The sequence below is a fragment of the Acanthopagrus latus genome, chromosome 6 (genome assembly GCF_904848185.1).
Source record: "Acanthopagrus latus isolate v.2019 chromosome 6, fAcaLat1.1, whole genome shotgun sequence".
Lineage (NCBI taxonomy): Eukaryota > Metazoa > Chordata > Actinopteri > Spariformes > Sparidae > Acanthopagrus > Acanthopagrus latus.
In genome coordinates, this window is record NC_051044.1 from 14,763,625 (window position 1) to 14,776,778 (window position 13,154).

The 13,154-nt window shown below is 40.8% G+C and overlaps 3 protein-coding genes across 3 annotated transcripts in view; 1 reads left to right on the top strand and 2 right to left on the bottom strand.

Annotated features, from left to right (window-relative positions):
* The window catches only part of uba7 (ubiquitin-like modifier activating enzyme 7), a 35,310-nt gene extending 29,880 nt beyond the window's left edge, over positions 1–5,430 (top strand). Inside the window, exons 22-24 of the mRNA XM_037101628.1 lie at positions 1,326–1,427; positions 2,737–2,819; positions 4,161–5,430. Of these exons, the coding sequence (XP_036957523.1) occupies positions 1,326–1,427; positions 2,737–2,819; positions 4,161–4,293 (318 nt within the window). The 3' untranslated portion in view covers positions 4,294–5,430. The remainder of the gene's footprint in view (positions 1–1,325; positions 1,428–2,736; positions 2,820–4,160) is intronic.
* A 131-nt stretch (positions 5,431–5,561) lies between these two features.
* Positions 5,562–8,227, bottom strand: inka1b (inka box actin regulator 1b). The gene is made up of 3 exons (XM_037101629.1): positions 8,094–8,227; positions 7,950–8,002; positions 5,562–6,766 (listed from the first exon to the last, which is right to left on the bottom strand). Exons 2-3 carry the CDS (start codon positions 7,950–7,952, stop codon positions 5,837–5,839), a joined length of 933 nt encoding a protein of 310 aa, XP_036957524.1. The 5' UTR covers positions 7,953–8,002; positions 8,094–8,227; the 3' UTR covers positions 5,562–5,836.
* A 2,441-nt stretch (positions 8,228–10,668) lies between these two features.
* LOC119021196 (guanine nucleotide-binding protein G(i) subunit alpha-2) overlaps positions 10,669–13,154 on the bottom strand; it is a 41,734-nt gene continuing 39,248 nt past the window's right edge. The window contains exons 8-9 of the mRNA XM_037101286.1: positions 12,194–12,386; positions 10,669–11,992 (exon numbers count right to left, since the gene is read on the bottom strand). Of these exons, the coding sequence (XP_036957181.1) occupies positions 12,196–12,386 (191 nt within the window). The 3' untranslated portion in view covers positions 10,669–11,992; positions 12,194–12,195. The remainder of the gene's footprint in view (positions 11,993–12,193; positions 12,387–13,154) is intronic.

Consider the following 13,154-nt stretch of genomic DNA (forward strand, 5'->3'; position numbering starts at 1 on the left):
CTAGCTGAACTCACTGTTGGATACTATGCCGCTTCGATGGAATATGATTTTTCTTCAGAAATATCAGCACATATTTTGGAGAAATTTGTCTAAACCCTGAAAGTGAAACATACAGGATATAATCCAACAGTAATGTCAACAAGGACATTTGGCCAAATTTGCCCCCTGATTTTCACTTTTCAGTTGCTGATCTGTTGGGAAGCTGTAAATTGATGACAATTTGTCATAATACCGACATTTATAAGTTTTGCAACATGGAACACAGCAGCTTTACAATATGCCAGCGTTCACATTAGCCACCCTGATATTGACGTTGGACGAAATAGCTGCCATGTGAAAACGGTCCATTCCCAGAACTTAAAGTAAGGTCTTTCACCTGATAAAACAATCAACTCAGTTAGTTAGTTAGCACAAGTTTTGAGCTAAATCTGGAATCTGATATAAGTAAACTTAAAGTCAGAGCAGCCCTTGAAGCCAGCGTTAAGTACTTTGTTTGTATACTCTTGTGCAAGAGCACCGAACACATTTAGTTCATCGAGGTCTGACAAGCACCCCGATTATCAAAATAGCCATGGATTAATTTTCTTCTTATTAACTTAATGATGATTGCAAAAGTTGCAACACATCATAAATCTGTCAGCAAATAAGGAGAGGAGAAACAAGCTGCTGTTATAGACAGATGACCGTGCACTGTTCTGTGATTCGACAGTTAAAGCCTCCTCAAACAGCCACATTTCAAGTGAAGACTCAAAACAAAGTCTTGTCCAAAGACAGAAAGGAAGAAAATGGCCCCTCAAAGCGAACAACGGTCACTTCAAGTGCAATCTGGCAAGGTGTCTGGAAAAATTCCGATGTTGTTATTTCACCGCCCAGAGCGACACACTCTTATTCACACAAATGCCGCTTTTATTATGAAGCAACACGCTCTGACTTTCTCTCATGCTGCTCAAAAATCATCTGCCCCAAACTGCTCTGACATGGCTGCATGTATTTTTGACCGGCGCAGGATGACCGTTTAAAACTGTGTGAATAAAGATGGAAACTTGAGAAAGGAAAGAGAATCGCTCCATCATATTCGAGGAAGCACCTTCTTGACCTCATCGTGGCTCGTTGGGAGGGTTGCTGATTGTTCTCAGCTGCTTTGTAACGCAGCGATGAAAAATGCAGTCTTGCTGTCTGAGAGTCCAGGACTCTTGGTATGGACCCAAACATTTTCTGCACATCCCGCACAGCAAGAAGTACTTCATCTGTCAACTTTGTCTTTCTGTGTGTGTGCGTGTGTGTGTGTGTGTGTGTGTCTGCGTATGTAACGTGTCCATCGGCAGCTCGCAGGAAAGAAATACACCCTGTGGAATGACTTCCTTGTTGACGGGAGACGCGGCGGTCAGCAGGAAATGACCTTGGGAGATCTGCGGCAGTATGTCAAGGTACGGCCTCCTCAATTCCTCTCAGTGAGGAAACACACACACTTTCTTCACACCCGGTGCTACCGAGTGCATATTTTATGCATGTTCCCCCCCAAACCTGTTCACCTTCCTCTAGTGCACACAATAGCCATTGTTTGGGATGATAGGGCATTTTGCACCTACCATTCACAACTTCAGAAATCTATTCTGCCAGTCCTGGAGGAAGGTCATAATGTTGAATCATCGACCGACTTGCAATCGCTGAACAGCGTTTGGAACATTTTCACTGATTTTCACATTGTCACTCATTTACATGCATGCTATTCTTCCTTTGTACAGCAGATAAACACACTAAACGTGGAATTAGTTACTTTAAGCACTTTTTATTGAGCTGAGATAAAGTTTGTGCTCTTCTACCCCTGACGAAGATTCTCTGCCGTTTGACTTCACAAAGTTATCAATGAACAGCATGTTAATTAATTAGTAAGAAAATGGGAAATATTTTCCTCTGAGTCTTTTACTTACGTTCATAAAACCTGGATTTTATGACGAGTAAAATCATCTAAAACAACTAGATAAAATCTTCTTTCCTTAAAACTAAGAAGTTGCCTCATAAAACATGTACGCAGAATTATTTGCATTGACATTTATTAAGTCACGTTGTTGGACGGGTGACAGGAGTTTGACATCGCTGCACGTTTATGACCCACTTATTTATGCAAATAAAGCCATACTGTGACTGCTGGCTGCCTTCACTTTGTTGCATTTGAGCCGTCTGGTGGACTTTCTCGGTGTAAACGCAAGTAATGAAGAGTCGAGCAGCGAGCAAGACATACCGTTGTATCCTCTACCTTAACAAAGTTCGAGCAGTCACAACCACCATCCTAATGTTTGCTTTTCTGACTGATACATAATGTCAATAATATAGGTCAACAGAAAAAACAGAAGTGTCTGAGCAAGTTACTCCACTCAGTTTTTTTTACAGCATGCACCTTCGTGCCCTGAGCTGACCTCTGGTGTGTTGATTCTGTTTGAGTTTGCAAAAGAAAATTAACTGGCAAGTGATTATTATTTGTTGCCAATTTCATTTTGGGTTATGTCTGGTTTGTTGGTGGAGACACTGAAGAGTTTCCTGAACTGCTGGACTTGTTTGAGGCGGCAGATCATCGTCAGACATTTAGCCCTGCAGACTCCCGTGGGACCTCTGCATAATACATGCAGACGATGCTCTCGTCTGTTTTTGTGCCTTGTCATGCCATAAAAAGTTATTAGGCAGACGTCATTATGTTGTTCTAAAGTAATGTTAACATGTCTCTTTGATTTTGTGCAGGAAAACTATGGCTTGACCATCTGCACGCTTTTCTACGGACCGGCTATCGTTTACAATGGGCAAGAAGAGAGACACAAGCAGAGGTATGTCGAGTTAAGTCAGAGAAACAGTGCAAATCTGCATATGCGTGGCTATACATGGCAAGCGACCGTACACACTATCACAATACGCAGCCTCCCTTTGTTTGTTTTGAGGCTAATGGCAGGATGAGGTGTTTCCTCTGAGCCTGCGAGGAGAGAGCCTGTTGACACACCCGCGTGCATCACTGAGCACTTGATGATTGAGCGCGCTCCTCTCGACGCGTCCTTCTGTTCGCTGAGGACCAGCTTAAACAGTTAAATTAGGGTGAAGTTCTTTCTCCATCTGAGAGTCTGTGCTGTTTGGGCCTGTTCAGCGCTGCAGCACATTAAAGCCACGTTTCGATGCCTCGGGGTGTTTGAAATGAATCAGATGTCTTGTGCGGTGAACTCTCCCCATCAGTTTAAGAACTGAGTCATGGCACGAAACACACCCTCGGGGATGTTTTGAATACAGGAGGGTAAAATTGTAATAAATCAGGTCGAACCGAGCCATTTTGGAGGCAGTAATTTACTGGGTAAATTGAAATATCCGATTCTTAATCTTCCTTTTGCTTGAGACTTGCTGCGAGGTCTTCATGTTCCTCCCAAACCAGACTTTTTCTTTGTTTTTCATGCTCACGTCTCTGGGGAGTTGCCTGGTGTTGCTGTTGTGGTTAGATTAGGCAACAAGGGGAGAGGGGCTGGCCATGTGGACAGCAGGCCGCACACGACAAATGCCCTCTCCACTAGTCACTTCCTGTGCAGTCGCCCTACCCCAAGCTTCCTGTGTTGGGCCAGTGAGGGGGGAATGTACAGCTTAAAAAAACGCAGATAACGTGTAATGTTCCTATTATGCTATATTTTTGTTGTTCTCAAAAAGTTACACAAAGGCACCACTGTCACCACCACTTCAGTCTCTCAGTTGACTTTCTGTCTGTCTCCCTGAAGCCCACGGGGTTCCTCCTGAAGATGCTTCTCTGCTTAGGTTCATTGTAATGTGGGAACATGATGCATATTGCAACAGTGTGACTAACTGATATTTATTGTTCTTGTAAAAAAAAATATTTGGGGCAGTTATTACAGTCTAGCTCAAAGTGGAGTGATCCATGTCAAGGTTTGATACACAGACAGTAATCTGCTGGATGATTTATTGTTAATCTTGGTCTTATTTTTGTGAGATTTGCTGATAAAAAAGAAAAACAAAATGGTAAGAATTTGCTGTCTCCTGGCACGGAGGAGACCTGTATGTCCCTTGCTGGTCATGAGAAGGCATCAAGCTAAATTACTGTAGGTGTACGTTAAAACTAGTTATTCTGTTTTATAATTTGTTGAACATTTTCAATTCATCCTCTCTTTCATATGCAGAGTGTCTGACGTGGTGAAGATGGTCACCAAGGCGGACATCCCACCGCACAAGAAGATGCTGGACTTGGAGCCCTCATTCGCTGAAGATGAAGACAACGAGATGGCTCCGACCATCAGATACCTGCTGGTCTGATGCCTCCAACACAACCTCAAAGCATCACACGGAAGTGCTTCAATGTGAAAAAAGAAACTTGACGCTCCTGTGACATCATATCAGTTAAAAACAACTGGGTTTAATTACTTTAGTTGTTATTTCTGAATGATTCTTTCTCCATGTCTTTCTGTATGTCTTTCATATCATTATAGTTTGTGCTTATGTTTACTCCAGCAAAACATGATCAATTTGTGTTGTTGATCACACTTGGACCTTGTGAATTGAAACATTCCACTGCCTAATCTATTACACTCTCCCTTAGCCATGTCGCAAAAAAAGAAATGAAAAAATTTGCAAAAATTTTAATTAGACTTTTTTCTCTGTTGATTGCACAAGTGGAAACATAGAACTGGAATTTCTTTATTGTTATTGACAGAAATGTTAATAGAAACTTCCTCTAATTTTTTTTAAGGCTTTTATTGACGTGTACACTGTGTCTTCGAGAGGTCAGGGCTGAGAGGTTGTGAAGATGCTCGCCAAGTCGTATGGATTAGATGAGCTGGCGCTTCTGGGGCAGTACTGGCCTGGTTTCAAGGTCTAATTCGGGTCACCTCTGAGCACGATGTTGGGTGGGGTGCAGTCAGAACAGTAGGTACAGTGTTGTGACGATTCGGGGGTGCTCTCTTGCCATGTGGACACGGCTGTCTTGTGTAAATCCAGATCCAAGGCACACGTGCTGACCCCTCCCTCCCAGAAGAAATGCCAGAACTGGTCAGAGTGGAAAAAGCTGGGCTTGTCTATGAAGCCTTCGTGTGTCCTCAGATGGCTTTTTTGTGCATGTCCTTCCCTTTTCTACAACCTCACAACCAAACACCTTTATGATGCCCTGCTCTCCCAGTTGGCTATATTTGAAGAATTGTGTAAAATCCTCTCTGAAATTATAACTGCAACAGCTCACAGTGTGTATATTATTCGTTGTTGGGTTTGTGATTGAACAGTGCCCTTATTAGCTAAACAGCAATGTAATGAAAGTGTCTCTGAGGAACCATGTTGGAACCATCTCTGTGCTTCACAAATAGCCTTCACTTCCCTTATCTTTTTAATAGTTTACAAACTCACTCCACACCACACCCAACCTCCTGTTTTAACTTAATTAAATTGGTTTATAAAGCTTTAGAATGTGTGTGTGTGTGTGTGTGTGTGTGTGTGTTTTTTTTTCTCCAAAAGGTTCAGATGAGATCTCAGTGGTATACATATAAAGATATATTCATCTAAATAACATGTTTTGTCAGGTGGTCTCACACCCTGTCACTGTAGCTGTCAAGAGTCACATCATAATGCAGCCCTGACGATGTCGGACGCAGTATTAAGAAGAGGCTTAAAACACGTCAACCAAAATCAATAGTACAATTTTTACATTCAGCACTTTTCAAACTCAGTTAGGGACCGAACACATTTTTTATTAAAATTCCCAAAACTTTTATTCCGAATGTATCAACATGGTGGACAAAATCCGATTACGAAACTAAAACAATCTTATTGTTATTTGTGTTAAAGACTCGGTCCGTAGTTGCAGCCTCACTTAAATGTATCCAATAATGTCATTGCATATGATGGGCTGTCGGCTGCCTGTCTTCATGAGTGCAGTGAACTGGTGGAAGTCACTGTCCATCTGGTGAAGGCCTGTGTGGGACTTGTGAAAGAAAGGTTTGAGAGCCTGGAGCCCCACAGGACAGGACATCCGTTTGGGGGCCTCTGCAACTCTGCTGACCCTCGAGGAGTCTGCTGGCCTCTGCCTCACCTCCACACTTTTAGACATCCCTGCAAGTCTGCGCCGCATGTTGACCAGAATGTCTTTGGCAAGGCGCCGGCCCGCACTGGGCTTTAGTTGCGCTGGCTCAGGACTCTCTGGTAGGTCCATCCAGTTCTTTATAAGGTCAGCAAAGCTGTTGTCCCCCAGGACCAGAGGCTGTCTGTTCCTGCTGCGGCTCAGCAGGGATGTGGTCCAGTCCTCAGGGCTACCGGCCTCAAATGAGGTCCAGCGCTCCAGGCAAGCGTCTGAGGTTGATTTGGGCCGGATTCGTCCAGAAGGTCCTCTGTTTGTGCGGAGGCAGGCGGAGGAGGAGACTCGCACGTTTCTGGTCCTCCTCAGCACCACGCCTTCATCATGCCAGGAAGCCTCAGAGTAACCTGAGTCCAAGTCCAGACTCTTTTCGCTGCTGGGGGAGCCTCGTGTCAACCGCTCGTGCTCCTGGTGTTCTTCCTCTTCTTCCAGCGGGCTGGCCAGGCAGCAGGCAGAGTCGTACGTGCTGGCTTCACTGGCGTCGGACACACGTAGACGGGTGAGTCTCTCCTGCTGTGCCCTCTGTTTGCAGTGCCGAGTTACAGCAAAAGACCGAACACAAGGTTCACTCAGAGGCCTCGGCCTGCTTATCTGCTTCAGGTCCTGCAGGGATCTCATCATGTACTGCACTTGGTCCCGGAGGCAGTCAGCAGAATCTCCCAAACACAGCTACACAATGAGACAGACACAGAGACTTAGTGGTGCAGGCAGAATGTCAATAGAGTCTATTTAAAAACATCTCGAACCGAAATATATGGTCGGGCTTTTGCGGTAGTCTACAGAGCAGTTAGGCTGGCGTCCAACATATCCCATCATGCCGTGGCCGGTCGAGGCTCAGTTCCCTCTGTTATTTCCACAACTGGGCCAATAAGATTTTTACCAGCTGAGATCACTCCACGCTCTATGACCATATAACAAGTGGAGCATTCCTGACAAAACCTCAGAACAGCTTTATGGAGACCATCCCATGCAGTATGATCCCAGAGAATTTAAAAAAAAAAAAAAGAAAAAAATAGGCATGGCTCTGAGAAACAGGATGCAGATTTTACACTGGGAAAAACTCTCCCTGCCTCCTGAAGCTAGAGGGGAAGTCTGAACAAAGTTAGGCTGGATCGTGGAGGAGTGCAGTATCCTCTCTGGATTCCCCTAACTCGCAGGATGTTGACTGGTCAGTATTAAGGAGCAGGAAGTGACAGCAACATTTTGGAATTACACCATGATCTTGTATAAATCATGAATCACAGTGTCTAATCAAGCTGATGGAGCGTTGAGCGTGTGGCTCAATCAAAAAAGACAATTTAAAAGAAAGCAACACACCCTCAAATAACAAAATGTTCGAGAAGAAGTTGAACTACTCTCTTCTAGTATTGAGTTATTTGTCATTTGTTGAGCCTCCCTGTCCTGCCAGTGTTTGGCTCGGTGCAGCGAGGACACCACAATGCCATGATGTTATCACAGCTGTGGGTGCTGAACCATTTGGCCCCCCGGGGGGAGACTTATCTGTCATACAGAGACATCCTCAGTGGGACTCTGTGGTCAGTCTGCAACTCTTAAAAAATGCCCTGTTCTCCTTGGCTGCCTTCACACAAGGAGGAGAAGTGATTCACCCAGTTGTGTGCATTTGGAAAAAAAAAAGGACAGTTGGGTTTGAATGAACTGTAACTTTGGGGGGTTACAAAACACTGGCTTGGCACAAAACTCCTTAAAAAAGAGCAGCCATTAAAGAAGGAAACCCACTATAATTAAAAGCAAAATAAGCACATGTTTCTGCTTTGCAATCCTAATGAAGCAACATGCATCTGCATCAGTTTATAAACACATAAAACAAGTGGGAATAGGAGAAACAACTTACCATTTCTTGCGAGTAAACTCCTGCAGTGAAGTTAAGAGTACTTTTAATTGCTTCTGTAATAAAAAAAAAAAAAAAGCTTAAGATGAGTGATGAGCGTTTTCCAAATTAAAATACATGCTGTCATCTGTGAGTCAGAACACTTACCTTCGCATTTGATAATACAAAAAAAGAAGAGCGATAATAATCCAATCAACAGCTCCAGCGAGGTGATGCTCCGCTCTGTACACTCTCTCCTCTGAGGGACATGAGGGTCTGTCAGCGGACTTTGACGATGCTGAGCGTCCCCCTGCAGCCAATCAGTACACAGCAGAGGCAGGATCAGCCAATGGCAGGTCGCCTGAAACAAGATACCTCCCCGTGCGATCACAGCAGCTCCTACTGTAACTACACTGTATTTACTCACACTTCACGCATGCACTCGATCAATTAGACATTTATCATTCAACAACAAATAAGTTCACTGAACTTTTTATAACGTTTTTCGATTCAAAAGTTTCATCCAGCTACTTTTAAAATATTACAAATTGACACTCATAATTATATTCCTCCAGTGCTTTATTTTGAAGGTCATCGCTTCACTGTAGGTTCACACAGTTAATTAAACTACAAAACACAACTTTTGTTAAAGTTTTCTCGGACAACCGCTGTGACTGAGAAGTCTCCCCATACATGTGCTGATTCCCTCAAATCTACATGTCGCCACCTTGTGGACCTGTGTAGCCCTCCTGTATTACCATCCTCCATTGTCGCCTGCATATAAACCTTTTCACACCGTCTAGCTATTAAGGTCCCAGTAGTGCTTACAGTCCATTCCCCATTCTTATAAGCGTTTAGAAATGCAAACAGGGTGTTGGGCTCAAGAGAGGTGAAGTCCTTTTATTTGCAGATGAGCACAGCTTTGTGCCTCTCCTGCTCCTCTGTGGACGGTGAGAGCACTCTGTATTGAGATGCAGGCGGTGGTGGGAGAGGTGTAATCAGTTACTATGTACTTTAAGGGTCAGAAGTCAAACTGTTCTGCTGAAGCGGCTCCTTCAACTGATTATTATTTATGACAGCATTAAGATTAATGCTATGAAGCATCTGTGTGTGATCCTGTTAGTCCAGTAGTTGCCAACCCAGGCATTAGACCCCTCCAAACGGTCACAATATAAGCTGAGTTGTAAGTTGAGTATTATATAAGGCCTTTTCATGCATCAGATTCACTAAAGCACAGGGATATGTATAAGTAATCCCTAAATATTTAAAGCAACATTATGTAGAAATTTACATGTTGTGCAATTTGGCACCCCGCCCCCCAGTTTCTGAGTGACACCTCTGTGGTAAATACAGATCTCAGGTCTGTAACAGTTAAACAGTTTGTCAGATGTAAAGTAGGTCAAATTATCTTGAAGTAAACATGTATGTAACGCTGTGATCTCACCATTCAGCCCATTACAAGACACTGAACTATCAACATGATTTTGAAGCTGTTATTTTAAGATGAAAACGTTACCTCTTCCATGACTGTATTTTATTTTTGGGAAGAAATTTTTGAATTTTGTTTTTTCTTTACCATACCAGGGATGTGGATGGGTTGGTAATAGTTACTGTGTCTGCTTGTGCTTGTTTTTTCTGTATGTCTTATCTGTTTTGTAATCATATATGAAAAATACCGTCATTAAAAACATCTTTGAAATCCCTCTTATTCTCAGAAAACCATGCAGGTAAAATACTTTTTTCCAGCTACTTGACATGTTAGAAATCTCTTTATCCATATTTTCACACCATTTTTCTTGTACGTTCTTCTGTGACTGCACTCTGGTGGACATTACGGGAAAGGGCGTGTTCTGCTTTTTTAAATGCTGCTGCAAGTTTTATTTAAAATACGATGTACTTCTTTAGTCTAATGAAACAGAAAAATTAATCGTCTTCAGATCCTATCTAAATGTAGTCTCACTTTATCTAACTACATGCTAATTTTATTTAAATATGGGCTGAGCAGGCTGAACTTAAACTTTGGAGCATAACGTGACGTGGACAGATGTATTTTCGGTTACATAATAAACATTGTTTACAAGAGAAATCATATGAAGTTAAGAGTATTTCTAACATCGCTTATTTAACTGAAAAGTATTGTTTTCAGTTGTCTGGTTTTCTGAGAATAAAAGGATTATTCCTGAATTACTTTTTATACTGTTGATGTACTGTGTCCACTGCAGTGGACATTTACATAACTCCTTCAAAATAACATTTATTGAAAAAAGTTACTGGCATTGAAAGAAATTGCTCTGTTATTTAATAAATCTGCATGAAAGGGTTGTGTTTATGTGAAATCTGAATGTAAAAAGTGACCAGGAATCACAGTATACCTTTCAAGTAATACAGTAAAGGAAAATAAAATATGTGCTTGAAATGTATCAGAGTAGAAGTATAAATAATAATAAAAATAAAATTGCTTCCGCCCAACTGCCAAGTCGCACCAAAAATAGATTGACTTTTTACACATTTAGCTAAATGGAAAAACAGCAGACACAGAAGTTTTTCTGTGAGATAAGTGAGGAATATAAAATTTAAAAAACGCTCTTTGTAAATACTCCATTGCAACGTTTCCTTGTTCATTTTCATATACATTTTAAAATCTTCTTCTTGAGTGGATTCTTGAGTGGAGTTTTGGTTGAAGCGTGGATGAACTGAAGAGAACATTTTCTTTTTCACACATCACACACTGCAGGATAAAAGATCATGTGACCAAACTTTTATTTACATTTAACAAGTGAATGACTATTATCTTAATATTAATGAACAGTTATCATCATCCATTTGTCTCGGTGTTACGGTGCATCTTTAAATCATGGGTTATGTGAACTGAAGTAGAGTAGAAATAGCCCTAATTCACACTATGAAGATAGCATGTCTCTAAAGAACAAGTGTAAACAGATATCAAGGCACAAACATATGTAAAAAGACTCGGAATGAAACAAACAGTACAGAACAATCCATTTTGGAACAGACAGAACCACTTAAAAACCTTGCAGAAATCTTAAAAGTGACACATTACCATTTCAGTTTTTGTTTCTTGAAAGAAGTTACTTAAGGAATGTTATTCAGTTCGCGTGGGATACAAGCTAATCTATGGACAGTCATGCAGAACAATGCACTATAGTACAACTGTGATTACTGATTGATTCCGTGTAAACATTGTACAAAAAAACATTTTCCCTCCATCCGTTTTCATTCTCCATGCTTGTTTGTTTTTTTTTCTTCGAAAAATAAGCTCTGTGCAGTCAAAAGGTTCATAAAATGCCAACATTAGTTAACATAAGTTAATGTGAATTTTATAAAAAGTTGTTCTTTTTTTTTAAATTTTATTTTGCACTGTATTCTCTTATTAAAGTCCCAAAGCAAAATGGTGAAGTCAAATAAAAAAACACACAACTCAAGAGAACTGAATACAAAAAATGAGACCCATCAAATCAATAACTTGTATCATCATCATCATCATTACCATCATCATCGTCATCTTCTTTTTCTTCTTCTTGTTCTAACAACTACTGTTTTAACGTGGTTTTTAAACTGGGCCTTAAAGGCTTATTGAGGATGAAAAATACTTGAATGTTGAATGTGACATGACAAAGATGATGGATTATTGTTATTATTATTATTATTATTATTATTATTTTCCACCTAAGCCAGTCGGATAATATCATTTATGTAACAAATCTTAATTTAAAAACAAATATTCTCTGGCGAACGTCCGGTGGTCATGATTCTCGTCCGCTAACAGGGTCTGTGGTCAAACATCCGTTCACAGGTGTTCAGTATGAGTAGTATGAGAACCCCTGATCCAGAGCAGTAAGAAATATATATATATATATATATATATAAAAAATAATAACACGATTGATGGAAAATGTGATGGTTGCAGATCAGCGATTGTTGAAGTTCTTTAAGGTTTCACCTCTAGGAATCGAGTCTGTTATGGTTTTCATTATGAAAAGCAGTAATCATCACATGGCTGTTGCAGTCTCTCATGCAGTCTCTGTGCGCCGTCTCCGTTTTTGTTCCTGCATGAACAAAAAAAGATGAAAGGAAACAAAACGCTTCAGCAAAATACACACAAAAAATAGCTGTTACTCGCAGTTTAAATGCAGAATAACTTGGATTTATGCAGAAAAATTTCATTTGAATCTGATTTAATCTCATTCTCAGCAAATTACAGTAAATCACACAGTTTAATATTTCCACTGCTCATCCATCATCCCCACCTTTAGAAAAGACCGCAGTCCTTCAGGTTGTTCTTTATTATGACGTCGGTGACGGCATCGAAGACGAACTGCACGTTCTTGGTGTCGGTGGCACAGGTGAAGTGGGTGTAGATCTCTTTTGTGTCCTTTTTCTTGTTCAGGTCCTCAAACTTGGTCTGAATGTAGCTGGCTGCTTCATCAAACTTGTTGGCTCCTGGGAACACGAGGAGATGAATTCTTGTTAATAAAGGCACAGGTGTTGCACAGATTGTTAGCAACCTGTCGGGAACACTTTACATTAGGGAACACTTATTAGCCATTAACTTATAATACAGCTAATACAAAACATTTATGAATTGCTGATTCTGCCTAATTATAGTTATATCACTCTTAGAGCAGTAAGAGTTTAGCTGTTATAGCTGTTTCCTAGGTTTTGAAGCTTTGTAACAGGTATCTGGGGTATTTACATTGAGAGGATAAAGCACTGAAGAAGTGATGACCGCATTGGTGATGCTGCAGAACAGAACACAGCAATAATTCACTTTAAGTGGTGCCGCACAATTAGCAATACAATTTCACGAGGCCCGTGCTGATTAAAACGTATTAACATCGTAACTAATTTATTCATGTCGGCCCATTGAAATCAGGCAGCAGACATCATTAGCATCTTTTGAATGTTCTTAATAGGAAGTTCTTTTGTGAATTCTTCACTAAGTTATCAGGTTTGATCATTTTAGTCTGATCTTCCACAATGCATTGTTTTTATTTTGTTCTTTACCTGCTGTTGTTTACCTGTGTTGACTTTATCTACATTTTCTTCGCTATTTTCCTATTCAGTGAAGCAACCTGTAACCTTGTTTAGAAAATAATATAATTAAAGTTCATGATTATCAAATAAAACAACTTCATTATTTACTATCAATAAGCAGTTATTTGGAGGTTTTTAAAGGAAATATCTTGGTAATGGGGGAAAAGCCATTAA